The 16,341-nt window shown below is 43.4% G+C and overlaps 1 protein-coding gene across 1 annotated transcript in view; it reads right to left on the reverse strand.

Moving 5' to 3' along the window:
• Positions 1-12,602, reverse strand: part of ZSCAN21 (zinc finger and SCAN domain containing 21) — a 44,738-nt gene extending 32,136 nt beyond the window's left edge. The window contains exons 1-2 of the mRNA XM_024571357.4: positions 12,469-12,602; positions 22-527 (exon numbers count right to left, since the gene is read on the reverse strand). Of these exons, the coding sequence (XP_024427125.1) occupies positions 22-447 (426 nt within the window). The 5' untranslated portion in view covers positions 448-527; positions 12,469-12,602. The remainder of the gene's footprint in view (positions 1-21; positions 528-12,468) is intronic.
• Positions 12,603-16,341: the final 3,739 nt, after the last annotated feature.

Raw genomic sequence — 16,341 nt, forward strand, 5'->3', positions numbered from 1 at the left:
ATAAATTTCACCCCTTCTCACCTGCTGTCCTGATAAATCAAGCTCCAAATCTTCCAGAAGGGTCACAGCCTCCTCCCCACTATCAGGACGGTATTCCTGCAGCCAGACTTGAAGCTCCTTAGGCAGGATGGAAAGGAACTGCTCCAGCACCAGCAGCTCCAGGATCTGCTCCTTGGTGTTTATCTCTGGTCGCAGCCACTGATGACAAAGTTCCTTCAGTCGACTCAGAGCCTCTCGAGGGCCAAACGTGTTCTGATAACAGAAGTGCCTGAAACGTTGGCGGAAGATCTCTGGGTCAGGAGGAGGAGTCTCCTGCAGGCTGGAATCCTGCCCCCACATGTGGTCTTCCTCATCTTCCTCTTCTACCTTCACTATTACGATACCATCCTTCTCCTGGGCAGCCTGGGGGGACAGACCAGTGGCTTCCCTTGATTCAGCAGTCATCATTCAGGGTCAGGAAACTGACTTGATCCAAACAGGGTCTGTGCGTTCCCTTCTGTCCTAGGAGGTGTTTCTGATATCTGTTTCTGTAGTATTAAAAAAAGTAATTAGTACCTTTATGAAAAGTGACCTGTGCTGTCAACACTTCATACAAGACTATACATCAAGGCACTAAGAATGTCTCTGAACAGTAAGGGGAAAAAAAAATCCTCCAGAGTCACAATGTTTTCACTGTCACTTTATACATTAAGGTTTGCCTCGAATGGGCAAATTCCACCCTCAGCATGTCTGTCTGAATCTGAGCACCTTACCTCCAGGAGGACCGCAGGTTATGACATCATGCCTTTATAGTGCTTAACCTGGCGAGAGCTGAATGTCAGCAGGGTGCAGGCAGAGACTTCAAGCAGTGCACAAAGAACATTATTTCATCCCACAACCCTAGCAGGTGGGCACAAATGCGAGTACCACCTTCCAAATAACATGACTGAGGGTTAGATAATTTAGGTACTTTGCTCAGCAGCAGATGGCTACCTACTCAGTAGAATCAATGTTCATACCACATATGAAGCCCTGGGAGTGCTAATCTACCATGTAGCTATTTCTATTATTTTTATGGGTACTGTGGTCAGTCTAAAGGGAAATGTGGGAGTCGCCTCTCCCTCCACACAGAGGGCTGCCAGGCTGCCTTCATTCACAAGTTCACTTTAGGTATCGTGATGTTTCTTGCTTTAACTGAGACCAGTTTATGGAATAAAGGATTAATTTATCTAGTGTATAAGAGATAAGCATGGAGAGGACTTCCAGTCAAGATGGTGGCATAGGCAGCCATGGCTCACCTCTTTCATATCACATCAAATTTATAACTAAGAACAACCATCACTCAGAACTGTCAGAAATCAAGTTGGATGAAGTCTGACAACTATGGAATTAAAAAATCCACACCTGTCCAGACTGGTAGGAGGGGCACAGACACAGAATGGGCTGATCCGAAATCACGGGTAGTGGATAGATTTGGGAGGGATATATCGGGAACAAGGAGTCCCAGCCCTACACCAGGTACCCCAGCCCAGGGTTCCAGTGCCAAGAAGATATGTTCCTACAACTTTTGGCTGCAAAAACCAGAGGGGATTGAGTTGGTGGAAGAGACTTTTGGAGCCCCAAGTAGTTCCTCTTAAAGAACACACACATGGACTCACCTACTCAGACTCACTCCCTCTCTGAGTTCCAGCACTGGGATAGCAGCTTGAAAGGAACCAGTGGCACACGGGGAGGAACTGAGGTGCCTGGCATCGAGGTGAGCAGAAGCCATTGCCCCATTTCTAAACCCTTCCTCCACAGAGCCAGAAAGCTATCAGAGCCCTATCTGATACTCCATCAACCTGGCTAACACTGCCATGGAGATCTGCCCCACCCAGCTTATGGGCCCACCCAAGCTGCTTTTCCACATTGAATGGCTGGTCTTTGCTTGTGCTGTAAACCTTCCTAAAACCTCTCAAACAAGAAACAGCTGGCTTCAGTGAGCCCCAGGCCTGGCACTAGCAGCAGCCAGCCTAGATCCACAGGTTGGCTTCACCTGGGAATCTCCAAGCCCAGCATAAGTACCAGCCATCTCAGATTGCTTTATAGCTCAAGCAGGGTGGCCCCAGGAAAAACATTGGTGGGCGGATGACCTTGGCCTGCACCACCCAGGAAACCCCAGGGACAATGCACCCAGTGGACATCTACAGGCCACACTGGAGTACCACTATGCTGCCCCTGCACAGCTAATCCTTTACAGAGGGCAGAGGTTGGTGGTAAGTGGTCACAGCCAATCCTTACAGCTGACTGACCTGGGTAAATCCCTCCCACTGATCTGCCAACAGCAACCCAAGCTCAACTACAAGAAGTCGGTATTCTCAGCCCACACAAAGGGTGCAACTTGAGTACCCAGCATGGGTGATAGGGCAGGCTATGCCACTGGATCCTACAGGACACCTACTACATTAGGCTATACTACCAAGACACAGAGTCAGAGCAGCTCTACCCAGTACACAGAAACAAACACAGGGAGGCCGCCAAAATGAGGACACGAAGAAACATGGCCCAAATGAAAAGAACAGAGCAAACTCCAGAAAAAGCTAAATGAAATGGAGATAAGCAATCTACCTGATACAGAGTTCAAAACACTGGCTATAAGGATGCTCAAGGACTTTAGTGAGGACCTCAGTAGCATAAAAAAGATCCAGTCAGAAACGAAGGATACGCTAACTGAAATAAAGAACCATTTAATAGACATGCAGTCCAGGAAGCACAGAGTCCCAAACAAGATGGGTGCAAAGAGCCCCACTCCAAGACACAGCATAATTAAAATCCCAAAGGTTGACTCTTAAAAGCAGCAAGAAAAAATAAGTTACTTATCTACAGGGTAGTTTCCATTAGATTTGTCAGCTGACTTCTCTAAAGAAACTTTGCAGGCTACATGGGATTGGCAAGAAATATTCAAAGTCATGAAAAGCAAGGACCTACAGTCAAGATTGCTCTACCCAGCAAAGCTATCATTTAGAATCAAAGGGCAGATAAAGAGCTTCCCAGACAAGAAAAAATTAAAGGAATTCATCAACACCAAATCATTATTATATGAAATGTTAAAGGGACTTGAAAAACATCAAAACTAGGAACAATAAAATGGCAAAAATACCTATCTATCAACAATTGAATATAAAAAACAAACTAAGCAAACAAGAACAGAGAAAGATTCATGGACATGGAGAACATTTTGATGGTTGCCAGATGGGAGGGGGCTTAGGGGAGTGGGTGAAGAGGTGAGGGGATTAAGAAGTACAACTAGGCAGTTCCAGAATAGCCATGGGGATGTAAAGTACAGTATAAGAAATGGAATAGCCAAAGAACCTATATGCATGACCCATGGACATAACAATGGTTGGGGGATTGCCTGAGGGAGTGGAGAGTGTTTGTGAAGGAAGTCAAAGGGAGAAAAAAATCAGGACAACTATTATAGCATAATCAATAAAATATAATTTACTTCTGGCCAAGATGGAGGCATAGGTAGACACACTGTGCTTCCTCGCACAACCAAAAGAAGGACAACAATTTAAAAATAAAAACAACCAGAATTGACAGAAAACTGAACTGTATGGAAGTCTGATAACCAAGGTGTTAAAGAAGAAACACTCATCCAGACCCGTAGGAGGGGCAGAGACGGCAGCTGGTGGACCCAGGGAGATGGCAGCTGGTGGAGCGGGAGGTCCCTCATTTGTGTGCGGACAAACCAGGAAGAACAACTTGGGAGCGAGACAGACCTCAAAACCCAGGGCTCCAGCGTGGGGAAATAAAGCCTCAAACCTCTGATTGGAAACACCTGTGGGGGTTGAGGCAGCAGCAGGAGAAACTCCCAGCCTCACAGGAGCATTCGTTGGAGAGACCCCACAGATCCTAGAATGCACACAAGCCCACCCACCCTGGAATCAGCACCAGAAGGGCCCAATCTGCTTGTGGTAGTGGGGGAAGTGACTGAAATCCAGCAGAGAGCAGAGCAAGTGCCACTGCTCCCTCTCCGACCCCTCCCCCACATACAGCATCACAGCGTAGGGACATGGGTTGCCCCACCCTGGTGAACACCTAAGGCTCCGCCCCTTATTACGCAACAGGCACACTGAGACCCCCCCCAAAAAGGCCCAAATGAAAGATCAGAACAAAGCTCCAGAAAAAATGCAACTAAGCGACAAAGAGATGGCCAACCTATCAGATGCATAGTTCAAAACACTGGTAATCAGGAAGCTCACAGAATTGGTTGAATCTGGTCGCAAATTAGATGAAAAAATGAAGGCTATGCTAAGTGAAATAAAGGAAAATGTCCAGGGAACCAATAGTGATGAGAAGGAAACTGAGACTCAAATCAACAGTGTGGACCAGAAGGAAGAAAGAAACATTCGACCAGAAAAGAATGAAGAAACAAGAATTCAAAAAAAATGAGGAGAGGCTTAGGAACCTCCAGGACATCTTTAAATGTTCCAACATCTGAATCATAGGGGTGCCAGAAGGAAAAGAGGAAGAGCAAGAAATTGAAAACTTATTTGAACAAATAATGAAGAACTTCCCCAATCTGGCAAAGGAAATAAGACTTCCAGGAAGTCCAGGAAGCCCAGAGACTCCCAAAGAAGTTGGACCCAAGGAAGAACCAAGGCACATCAGAATTACATTACCCAAGATTAAAAATAAGGAGAGAATCTTAGAAGCAGCAAGAGAAAAGGAGACAATTACCTACAAAGGAGTTCCTGTAAGACAAACAGCTGATTTCTCAAAAGAGACCTTATGGCAAGAAGGGACTAGAAAGAAGTATTCCAAGTCATGAAAGGTAAGGACCTACATCCAAGATTACTCTATACAGCAAAGCTTTCATTTAGAATGGAAGGGCAGATAAAGTGCTTCTCAGATAAGATAAAGCTAAAGGAGTTCATCATCAACAAGCCCTTATTATATGAAATGTTAAATGGATTTATCTAAGAAAAAGATAAAAAATATGAACAGTAAAATGACAGCAAACTCACAGTTATTAACAACCACACCTAAAACAAAAACAAAAGCAAACTAAGCAAACAACTAGAACAGGAACAGAACCACAGAAATGGAGATCACATGGAGGGTTACAACAGGGGAGTGGGAGGGGAAGCGAGGGGGAAAAGGTACAGAGAGTAAGTAGCATAAAATGGTAGGTAGAAAATAGACAGGGGGAGGGTAAGAATAGTATAGGAAATGTAGTAGCCAAAGAACTTAAATGTATGACCCATGGACATGAGCTAAAGGGGGGGGGGGATGCAGGTGGGAGGGGGTGTGCAGGGTGGAGGGGAATAAAGGGGGGAAAATGGGACAAGTGTAATAGCATAATAAATAAAATATATTTAAAATTTTTTAAAGTAAAAAATATATAATTTAAAAATAAATAAAAGTTAAGGAGGTAAAAAAAAAGAGAAGAGTATGGGGTTGGGGACTGGGTAAAGGGGTCAAATGGTACAAACTTCTGTTTATAAATTAAGTCCTGGGCTGTAATATACAGCAGGGAGACTATAGTTAGTAATACTGTATTGCACATTTGAAATTGCTGACAGTAGATCTTAAAAGATTCTCATCACAAGAAAAATTTTCTTTAACTACGGAGACTGAAGTTAACTAGACTTATTGTGGTGCAATATTGAATCATTATGTTGTACATCTGAAACTAGTATGTTACATGTCAATTATATCTAAAAAAAAGTGGCTTTAGAAATTCTTACAGAGAAACTACGGTTACAGGAAATACTAATGACGTAAACACACACAAACAAGAAAACGGCACAACTGAAGTTTCTATCTAGAGCAAGGTTTTGCTCAGCCAGCTTAGGAGGTGAAAACCAAAGTCAATCTAAATCAAACGAGGAGTCAAACAGTGGGAAAGTAGGTGCTTTAAAAAAAAGGGTATGAGGAAAGAACTATTGTACAGATGTATGCTGGGACACATGCATTGTTACGTACATTAAACTGTCAAAAATGACTAATTATCCTTATTATCTACACATTTTAAAAACTTCAAACTATTTTCTAACCCGTTTAAAAATGTCCCAGATGAACAATTTTAGTAGGTTGTAAGCCTGTTTGTTAAACATGTTAAAAACCTTTTGATTAGTTTGTAAGAACAGGTGATTGATTTAGGGTCATGGAAATAGAAAGGTACTAGCTGAACTTCAACAAAAATTTACCATGGGTGGTTGGCGAATTACTAAACAGAGCCAGCTGACAATGTGTTTCTTCTGTCTGATTTGACAAATCTTCGTGGTTTCTTTTTCACCTTTACATCCATCAAAATTAAGCATCCAATTGCTGTATCACAGTGAGTTAAGCCAAGAGTTTGAAACTAGTGAAGCATTTTTAATTAAATGGCTCTCACAAAAAATTATTAGTAATTTTGGTGGCAAAGGGATTGTGTAAATTTAAAGCACAAAAGTTATTTTCAAGTAGCACAATTTAATGTATTCTTATTTTGTTATACAAAATAGAACAGTACATGTATGTAATTTTTAGTTTTTAATCGATAGGAATGTGTGACCATAAAAGTTTGGAGATGACTGATTTAACCACAAAGAATATGATTTTCATCTACCTCATTTTTTTGTCCTTAATGAAAAACAGAAATCCTTATTAAACTAGTAGTCTATAATAACAATAAAGAACACTACATTCAAAAGAGCTTTCTTCTTAAATGTAAAGGAATAGGGTAATTAAGCCATTTCTACAATGACATTAAACTGGCAAAAAGTCCTACTGCAAACCATAGTCTAGCCTTTCCTTTTGATTCCTTCAGACCTATTTTGTACCTACCCCGCCTCCTCGCTGAGGTAAATATTGTTTTTCCAACCTCAGAGTAGCTTTCCCAATAAAGTCCTTAGAGCTACAATTATTCAATTTCCTAAATGTTTCTGCATATCCACAATATGCAAGGTGTCCTGCTAGACTGAGGGGAATAAATAGATGAGAAGCACGATTTCTATTTTTATACCAATAATTTCAGTACAAAGTAGAATGTGCCAACTGTTCTAAGGTTTCAACAGGAGTGCTAGAGGAGCCCTGAGAAGTAACTTAACTGATGTATTAACAAGGCAGCTTCTAGGAAGAGGATCCCTGGAGCTGGGGCATCAGAATAGCCAGGATCTCTACAGGAAGAGGCCCTGAGTGAGTGGACAGTCCAGGAGATTACCCCTTTGGCTAGCTTAATCCAAGTAGAGGTTAACTAAGTCCTATAAGCCTTAGTTTCTTTGTTGTGAAAAGTCAAAAGAAAGATGATCTTTTCCTGCTACATGTCCCACAATTACTTTCCACTACCAAAATTAGCTCCACACCTCCTGCCTAGGCTAGTGTCACCACCCCACACAGTTCCTCTAGCTTCAATTTCTCCCTGTTCTGATATGAACAACAGGCCAAGACCAACACAGTGTTGCCAAAGTGCGCTTCTGGTCATTCCCTCCTTCCCCTCAATCACTGTCACAGAATCCTCGTTATCTACCAACTTAACGTCCGAACAATATACCACACTGTACTTTTCCATTCTCACCTCCTACTACTTTTCTTAGTAGTGACCCCCTATAATTCAGCCTTTCTGGCCCATTAATGCTCTGAAATGGTCAGATTTTTACTCATTTTTCAAGATGTATAATAATGTTCCTGACATTTCAAAGTATTAAGGTTATCTTATTCCTCTGAACATGCTTAGTACTCTCTTTGTCCCTAAATTAAGGCACTTGTATTCTCCTTGTATTATCATTATTTGGGTTGCAGTTCCTATCTCCACCTCCCAACTAAATTTGAAGACCGTCAAAAACAGAGACTGTTGTATTATTTGCATTTACCTCCTAGAGTACCTGTAGTTTAATTCTGTTAAAATGAATAGAATAAGAACTACTCAAACTATTACAGCGCCCCTCCCCACCATCTTCTAGTTGCCTTTAGTGTCAATTAGTGATCAGATATTCTATTAATAATACCTTAATCACTCAGGCTCAGAATCTAACCTTTCTTGACTCCTCTCTTAAATACCTTCAGTCTCCCAGCACCAGGGAGAAGCAATTCTTTGTTCATACTTATTTTTTCTATCTAGTTCCATGAAGTCCAGCTTCCTCTCTTTGGTTCTCTGCGTTCATTTTCTTCCCGCGCTCTCCACCCCGCACCTTATTGTCAGATTATTTTCCCTAGAACTCTATAGCCTTGCAGTCAACAACTCCAGTGCCTGGTCCCAGTTTCCCCTTAAGCTTCATTTCCCCACAATTTCTCCTCCTCCCTCGCATGAATCTTTGCTGTCCAGCAAAATGAGTTTATTCAGCATTTCCTAAATATACCTTGCCTTCTTATTGCCATGATCTCATATCATATTCAATGCCTACTTACCCTTCAGAACCAAGCTAAAATGCCACTTGTCCCTCATCAGTATTCAAGAAGCCTCTAGTAGGTATCACAGTAAGAACCAATGTTTATTGAGTGCCTTCTACGTACCAGGTATTATATTAAGCATTTCACACAATCTTAGGAGGTAGGTACAATTATCATCTCACTTTACAATGACACAACTAAGGTTCACTGATGTTAAATATACCCAAGGTCACAGAGCAATTAAAGGGTTGAGCCAGGATTTGAAATTAGGTCTGTAGGACTCCTCAGTTCAAGCTCTAACTATCATATCAACTCACCCTGTCCCAACATGCGGGGTAAGGAAGAGCTTCTGCGCACATGCAGATTCTAAGAGGAAGGCCTATGAAGGATGACCACTCAGGAATGAGCCTCATCTGACATTCACCGTTTTCACTAGAGAGCTGTGCAAGTAAGGAGACACAGCAGAAGATGCAAGTGGGAATCATCTACTGTAAAATCAACCAGGTAGGGCATTCAAACAGGATGAGCAGAACTAGCACTGTAACTAGGCTAGCATCAGAAACCTTTTTCATGAAAATTCTATCCTGTATTAGCTTTATTAAGGAGAATGAAGGAATGGAATCTTGATTTGTACCCACACCCAGTCTAGAGTTTTAAGAGCAGGACACTCTTTGGGTCAGTGGAACTTAAGAGGAAGTGAGACCTAAAGAAAAAGACATGTATAGGCACACTCCCTGTGCCCCCAATTCAACAGTCCCTCTTCCCCTCCCCCCATTTCTCTACTCCTACTCCGGGCAAGAGAAAAGTCACAACAGGAGTGAAAGGCCTGGGTTTTCTTTGTTTTCCCAGATAATGGGAGCACACAGCCTTCCCCCTATTTCTAACCTCCTGGCTCCAATGGTCTGCACACACGTGCTATGAAGTTCTTACACTCTTTCTTTTTCTGTAATTTTTCATGCCTTCCCTCCTCAATTGGACTATTGTTAAGGGTATGAATCTTTGTACTTACTGGACCACTTAGTACGATTCCTCACAAGCATTAGTTTCTAAAAAAATACTTGATGTTACTATTTTTTGCCCATTCATACAGCATTCAATATTGCCTTCAAATTGGCTACTTGGAAGAGTTTCATGAAGCTGCTCTACCACTTACAAGATGATTTTAAGCAAATTAATCTCTATGCATGTTTCCTTACCTATATAGTGAAAATAAAAAACTGTATTTGCCTCAGAGTTGTTGTAAGAATTAAATGAGTTAACACATGTACAGCACTTAAGAGCGTCTGACATTTAATTTAGTAGACACTAGAGAGGCATTTTAATTTTTTAATTAAAAAAAAAAACCTTAAGAGGCGTAATTGTACTTTTCAGTTTTCAGCCTCCTTAAAAGATAAAGCAATGGGAGAAATCCTGCCATAATGAAAGCAGCACAGGTTAGAACTCTTGAATTGTAGTGTCTCACGAGTAAGTCACACATTGCTGAGTTACCAAGGATGCGATGGTAACTCATCCTTGGTATGAGGACCCCAAAAAACCAGAATCATCTTCTGAAGGGCAGGTTCCTCGTAGTACAGGCTTTCCCTGCTACCTGAGTATTCTAGGAACCCGTCTGTGTCAGTGTACCAGCTGGCATTGTGAGAGGCTGCGATCGGTTTCAGTGAATTTTTTTTCTCTTTCAACGCCTTTGCCCATTTCATGGTGGGTGATTTATGTGCACACCCGCCCACACCGCACTGAGTGTTCGGCAGTTTCTGACCTTGACCAGAACACGGCATGACCCCCATGCCCCACCTTCCTTATTCACCTGATCTCACCCAGAGTGATTTCTTTTTTGTTTCTCCAATGAAAAAAGTCCTCAATGGAAAAGTCTGCCATTGTGGAAGAGGTGAAACAAACAGCAGAAGCACTAAAACGGATCAAAAGTGAGGAGTTCAAAAACTGTGTTGAGTAGTGGAAAAAACGTCTCCATAGTTTATTATATCAAACGGAGAGTACTTTGAAGTTGACTTAAGTTTAAACATGTAAGAATACACAATTTTTTATAAATAAATTCCATTTTGGGGGGGCAGGGGTCCTCCCTCGTGGTATTTAACCTCCCTGGCACTCAGTATCCTTATCTGCCAAATTGGGGGAAGGAAGGAACTGGGAGGAGAATACTACCTCTGGGGTCCCTCTGAGCTGAAAAACATTCTGACATTCTATCCGATTTAGATAAGATTACCCCCAGCAACCAGTTCTCACCAAGGATAAATACAAGCCATTTTCTTACAAACAGGGCTTGGAGTTACAAGCTCACTTTATTCCAAAGGCTATTTTCTAAACAGACCATTATTTTTTTTCCAGGGTGTAGTCTTCAAAGTTTAAACAAACTGCCCACCTCCTATTTTTTAACAGAGCTATAAACTGCTTTAAAATATCTAAAAAAGGTACCTTTAAAAGACAGCTAGCTACGCAAAGAGTATCAATACTACCCCAGAAAAGAAACATTAAGATATCACCCTGTGCATTTTGATGCAATATAAAGTTAGAAAAAATGTAAATGCTTAGATCAAGTGGAAAATAAGCAAAACACTATGGCATTAATTACCTAGCTTCCCTGTTTGTATTTTAAGATTGGTGGAGCCCTGGCTGGTGTGGCTCAGTGGATTGAGTGCCCGCCTGCAAACCAAAAGGTCGCTGGTTGGATTCCCAGTCGGGGCACATGCCTGGGTTGCAGACCAGGTCCCCAGGTGGGGGCACTCGAGAAGCAATCAATCGATGCATCTCACACATGGATGTTTCTCTCCCTCCCTTCCCCTCTAAAAATAAACAAATAAAACGTTAAAAAAAAAATTGGTGGAAACTGCCTGAAATGATGAACAAGAATACCGCACAGTAATTCAGAGGCAATACAGCTTGGAGAAACATTCTGGGGCAAGCTGTCCTTACGGTTCCCTCTGTAACAAAGCTATTCATTTGTCCAGCACATATAGTAGGACTGCTCTGTTGATCCGGTTACATGAATTCTCCACGATTCAATTCAACACATATTTACTGACCACCTCCAGATCCACGGAGCCCTGGCCTGTACAATAAATGCTTTCTTTGGTCCCAGGCCACGTAACAGCCACTCTCTATAAAGAAAGTATCTTATTGTGTACTGGAGGCACTGCGGGGAGGGGAGGGGGCACTGTCAGAGCAAACTGTAGCTGAATTTTTCAATTATTCAATACAGCGACTAAATCGAATTTCACAATTAGAAGGGCCTTTGGAGAAAACCTAGTTAATATTATTAATGACAAAATTGACAGCTGACAAAATGTCTTAATTCAAGGTCACTCAGGAAATCATTCCCCTAATGACACTGTAATTTCCACAAATTCTCTTCACTCTCACCCACGCCAGGTCAAGAAGAGTAGTTACCCGAAAAAAATAGTAGTTAGGCGAAAAAAATCCACCTAATCTTCCTGACAGATCAGGTGGATTTCTAAAGCGTTCAGAATATCCCACCAAGCACAGAGTGGGATGTATATAATCTCTACTAGATCCTAATCGCTTCTTGATTCACTCTAAGCTTCAACTCCTCGTTAATCCCCGTTCAGGGCTGGGGTGGAGTGAGGAGAAGCAATGATCTGAAAATATGTATACGCTGCGCTTCAAAACGTTCCCATTTCTCGGCCCTCCACATTTTCCACCTCAAGGTCCTGAAGGACCCCGAAAAAAAAAATCTCACTGGAATCAAAGCAAATGGCGACAAAGGGAAAGCAGAAAAACGACCACAACCCAGAGGCTGGGGTCGTGGGCTCGCTCGCGACCCTGTTGTCAGAAACGTCACACGACGACGTCGACACTGTGGGCGAGGGGCCCGGAAAGGGCAGCCTGCTTCTCCCCAGTCCTCGAGCACCCCTGGTCACTAGACCCTCGCCCCCTTCCCGCCAGGACCCGGGGGTGGGGGGGAGGGGGACATCTCCCAAGGGGACGGCCCTTCCTACAGCCGAGCCTGGGGAAGGGCACGGCTGCAGGCACTCTTCACATCCAGCCAGGCGGCCTGAAAGGGGACCCCGGGACCGCAGCTACAGATCCCACCCTCACACACACCCCTCCTGCGGCCCCGCCCGCCCGCCCGCTCCCCACAGAGGCCGGCCCAAGTCTCACCGTGAGCCCCGGAAGCGGCCTTGGGGCGCTGGGAAAGAAAGGGGAGCTGACCCTAGGGCTCACACCGGCCGAAAAGCGCTGCACAAGGACCTAGGCCCTGCCGACGCCTCGACACAGACACAATGAGTCACAAAGGCCGGAAGTGTGTCAGCACCTCGCCTTCCGGGGCTGTGCTGCGCTTCCGGGTTCTCTCTAGGAACGCCGGAGGCTTTTGCTACTCGGTTCCCGAGTCTTTGGACTGGGCTCCGGTTCTTGGGTGGGTGATCAAGCCTCCAGCTTTGACTTTCCTGACCCCAGCTCGTGCGCCCCCGAGTTAAGGCTGGCGCTTCAAATTTTATGAGATACAGACTGTTCAGCCCAGGCACCAACTCATTTGAAAATTCAGTTTCTCCTCTCTTCCATCTTGGGTAGTCCTTGCAATAATTGTAGTTATTATCAAGCAATAATATTTAGTAATTGTATGTCTGTGTCAGAGGAACAGAAACATAGGTGTTGAGAGAGGAGGATCAAAGTGAAGCCAGGGGTGGCCGGTTTCACAAAATTGCCCTGGTAGTTTCTCTTGGGCCCTGGACATGTCTGCCAATTGAGTGGGTGGTATTTTCAAATACTTGGGAACAGGTGGGGGGTTGGACCAAGGGCGTCTTTCCATAACCAGGTTAGTTATAAGGTTCTGTGTTTTGCTTATGTGGCATATGCTATTATAGCAGTTTAAAAGGAGTTTTCATAGTAATAGACACTTTCACCTTCAAGGAGCTTTTACAACCTTCTATTATGACCTTCACCTTCACCTGGCAAGTTGCTCCACCCTGTGTGCAGGGGTGATCACGACCTTTAATGGTCGTGACTTTGCTCTACGTTCCAAGACAAGTTTATGGAGAGACTGGTGGTATGACTAAACTTGCTTGGGGGAGATTATTCTTTAAGAAAACAAAAAACGCTTGAAAACTAAAAAGCAATTACAGTATCATTAAATGAAAATTGAAAAATGGAGAAAAGTACTCATCTGTAATCCCTCCACCCTAACCTGACTGTGATGGCTTTAATTTATCCCTTTCCTGTTTTCATATATACGTTATATTTTTTTAATTTATTATTTTAAACACAGTTCAAAGCTACAGTTATATAGGTGGCTGGTATGCTTGAAGTACTTACCACATTCATGCTATAATGACCACTTTTTGGACCACTGATTGGATTAGGTTTGGGCACCTGATGGAAGCACAATTTACATATGCGCTGACCTTGGCAACTATAGGGGTGGCCTGGCTCGAGAGCTCTGACTAATGGAACAATAGATCCCCTTTCTTGGGGAGTTTAAATGTGAGACAAACAGTAAATGAGGGGCAAGCAGAAGCTGTTAGGTGATAGAAACCATGAAGCCACAGAAGTCGTAAGTAAGGAGAGGCTTGAGAGAAAAACAAACTGAGCCATAGAAACAAAGACAGGTGCACCATATGGCAGAGCAGGCTCACTGAAGAAGCCCAGCCGTCTAGTGCTGAAGGCCCACAGCATAACGGAGGTGACGATTTGAATAACCTTCAGGCCTCAAACAATGTTTATTCTCTGCATTGCTTGACTTCACTGCAGGTGTCAGTATGCCCTGTCTCCCTACTTCCCTGCGTGTCCTTAGAATAAGTCCCTGGCCAGCAAAAGAGTCCAACTTTGTTCCTTGCCACCTGGAAAAGCCCAATGTGATTGATGTGAAATTCATAGATACTACTTAATAAGAGTATCATATCATTAACACTTTAAATTTTGCTACACAGAATGGATAATTATCACTTTAATAGCTATATAGTACTCCATTGAGCAGCTGTACCATTAATCATTTAATAATTCTTCTATTTCTAGATATGTAGAGTACTTCCAAAGTTTGGTTAGTTTACAAAATATGAAGATTTTTGTGCAAATACCTTTTGGCTTATTTAATTAGGACAGATTCTGATAAGTGGGTTTACTGAGTTAATAGGTGTGCACTTTAAACATATATATATTACCATATTTCTTCCCCAAAGATGTTTAATTCTTATCCTCATCCTGCAGCAAAGTTACTTACACTGGAAGCGTGGCAAATACCCTTCCATTGACCTTGCTTAATTTATTGGATCACATCAGAATAATGGCAGAATTTATTTATTTATTCATAGCCATTTACCACCTATTATGTGTCATGGATTATGCTTGATTTTGGAGGATACAAAAGTGACATTGTGCTGGTCTGCAAGAAGCTTACAGTGTCCAATGCGTGGCTCACCAAAATGCACAGTGAAATGATGCATAATCCGTTACCATATAAACACACTTCTCTGGCCTGGTTGCAGGTTTCCCAGGACAGAATGAAGGGTTCTGTGTGGCCCGTCTTCTGAAGGTTACTACTCTCTGCTAGTGAAAAATACAGCTGTCTCAAGTCTGCTCTAAGGTCAACTGTGTTGCAGCTTCTCCTCCTGCTGCCCCTAAGTGCCACTGCTGGTTGCTGTCTTCTCTCGGTTCCCTGGCTTGGAAGAGCCTTTCGGACCTATGAAAGGTCCATAACACAAGACTGTTTGCATGATAGATTTAATCCTAGATTTCTGAAACAATGAGGAAAATTATAATAATGAAGACTGGAATCAACCTCAAAGAGATTATTCACATTTTTAGGTCTCTCAGCCAGCAGGATTTATCCCGCTGTCCAGCTCTCTGATGCTTAGCCCCACAGCTCCCCCCTACCCCCACTCCCAAGCCCTTTGCCTCATCCAGATCCTCCTTACTTCTTTCTTCTAGGAACCTACCAATCTCTTGGAACTTTTATTATCCTGAGAGTTAATTTCTCTTTATGTACCTCAGTTTGCCTCACCCCACCCCCCAAGTGCACATGGGCCAGGCAGCCAATGGATGGGATAGATTTAATTGTCACCTGGCTGTGAAGTGGGTCTGTGGGTACCCACTCATCTGTTGAGCACATACCCTGGCTGAGGGAGGAAGTCATCCTTCAGGCCATTGTTGCCACCTGGGGTGTGGACTCACGATTAACAGACAGGCTCATTTTCCAAGGAGAAAAGAGAAATGGGATTTTTAGGTGAAATTTCTCCAATTTTAAATGGTACCCAGCAAACGAACGAGGGGCACACTTGCACAGGGCACATGCACACACACCCGCTCCGAGACGGAAGCAGACAGGTTTGCAGGTAGGTGGTGTGTGCTACTTGTCTTGTCTTGGTTTGTGGCCAAGTAGGCCCCCCTTTCTTAAACAAAGAACCCTCAGGGGGTTGCCTAAGCAAAGGACCATCTGCCGGTGAAGTGAATGCTGATCCTTCTCCATAGTATGGAAGCACAGTTGCAATTCCTTCCTTTTCAAAAAATAGACTTTTTTTTTGCATATTGTATGAGGAAATTGTGCAGTCTGGAGTTAGGCCTGCTAGGTCCTCAGTGAGGACACTGATGGATGTGGCTGGTTGTTTTTATTTTACTTATTTATTTATTTGTTAAAATATTGTATTTATTTATTTTACAGAGAGGGGCAGGGAAGGAGAAAGAGAGGGAGAGAAACATCAGTGTGTGGTTGCCTCTCATGTGCCCCCCCCCACTGGGGACCTGGCCCACAACCCAGGCATGTGCCCCGACTGGGAATTGAACTGGCAGCCCTTTGGTTCGCAGGCCCGTGCTCAATCCACTGAGTCACACCAGCCAGGGCTGGCTGGTTGTTTTTAATTCTTAGCATCACTATCTCAAACCAGAACCAAACTTTTTCCCAATTCTTTGTGGCCCTTGGCGCCATGGGGAGTGTGATGACCACGCACAAATTCTTGAGGGGTCTGTGAGCTGCCCACTAGTCCTGCTTGCAGGAAGGTTAGTACTCCCTGGGCGAGGTGGACGGCTGGAGCAGGAGGAGGC

The sequence above is a fragment of the Desmodus rotundus genome, chromosome 1 (assembly GCF_022682495.2).
Source record: "Desmodus rotundus isolate HL8 chromosome 1, HLdesRot8A.1, whole genome shotgun sequence".
NCBI lineage: Eukaryota > Metazoa > Chordata > Mammalia > Chiroptera > Phyllostomidae > Desmodus > Desmodus rotundus.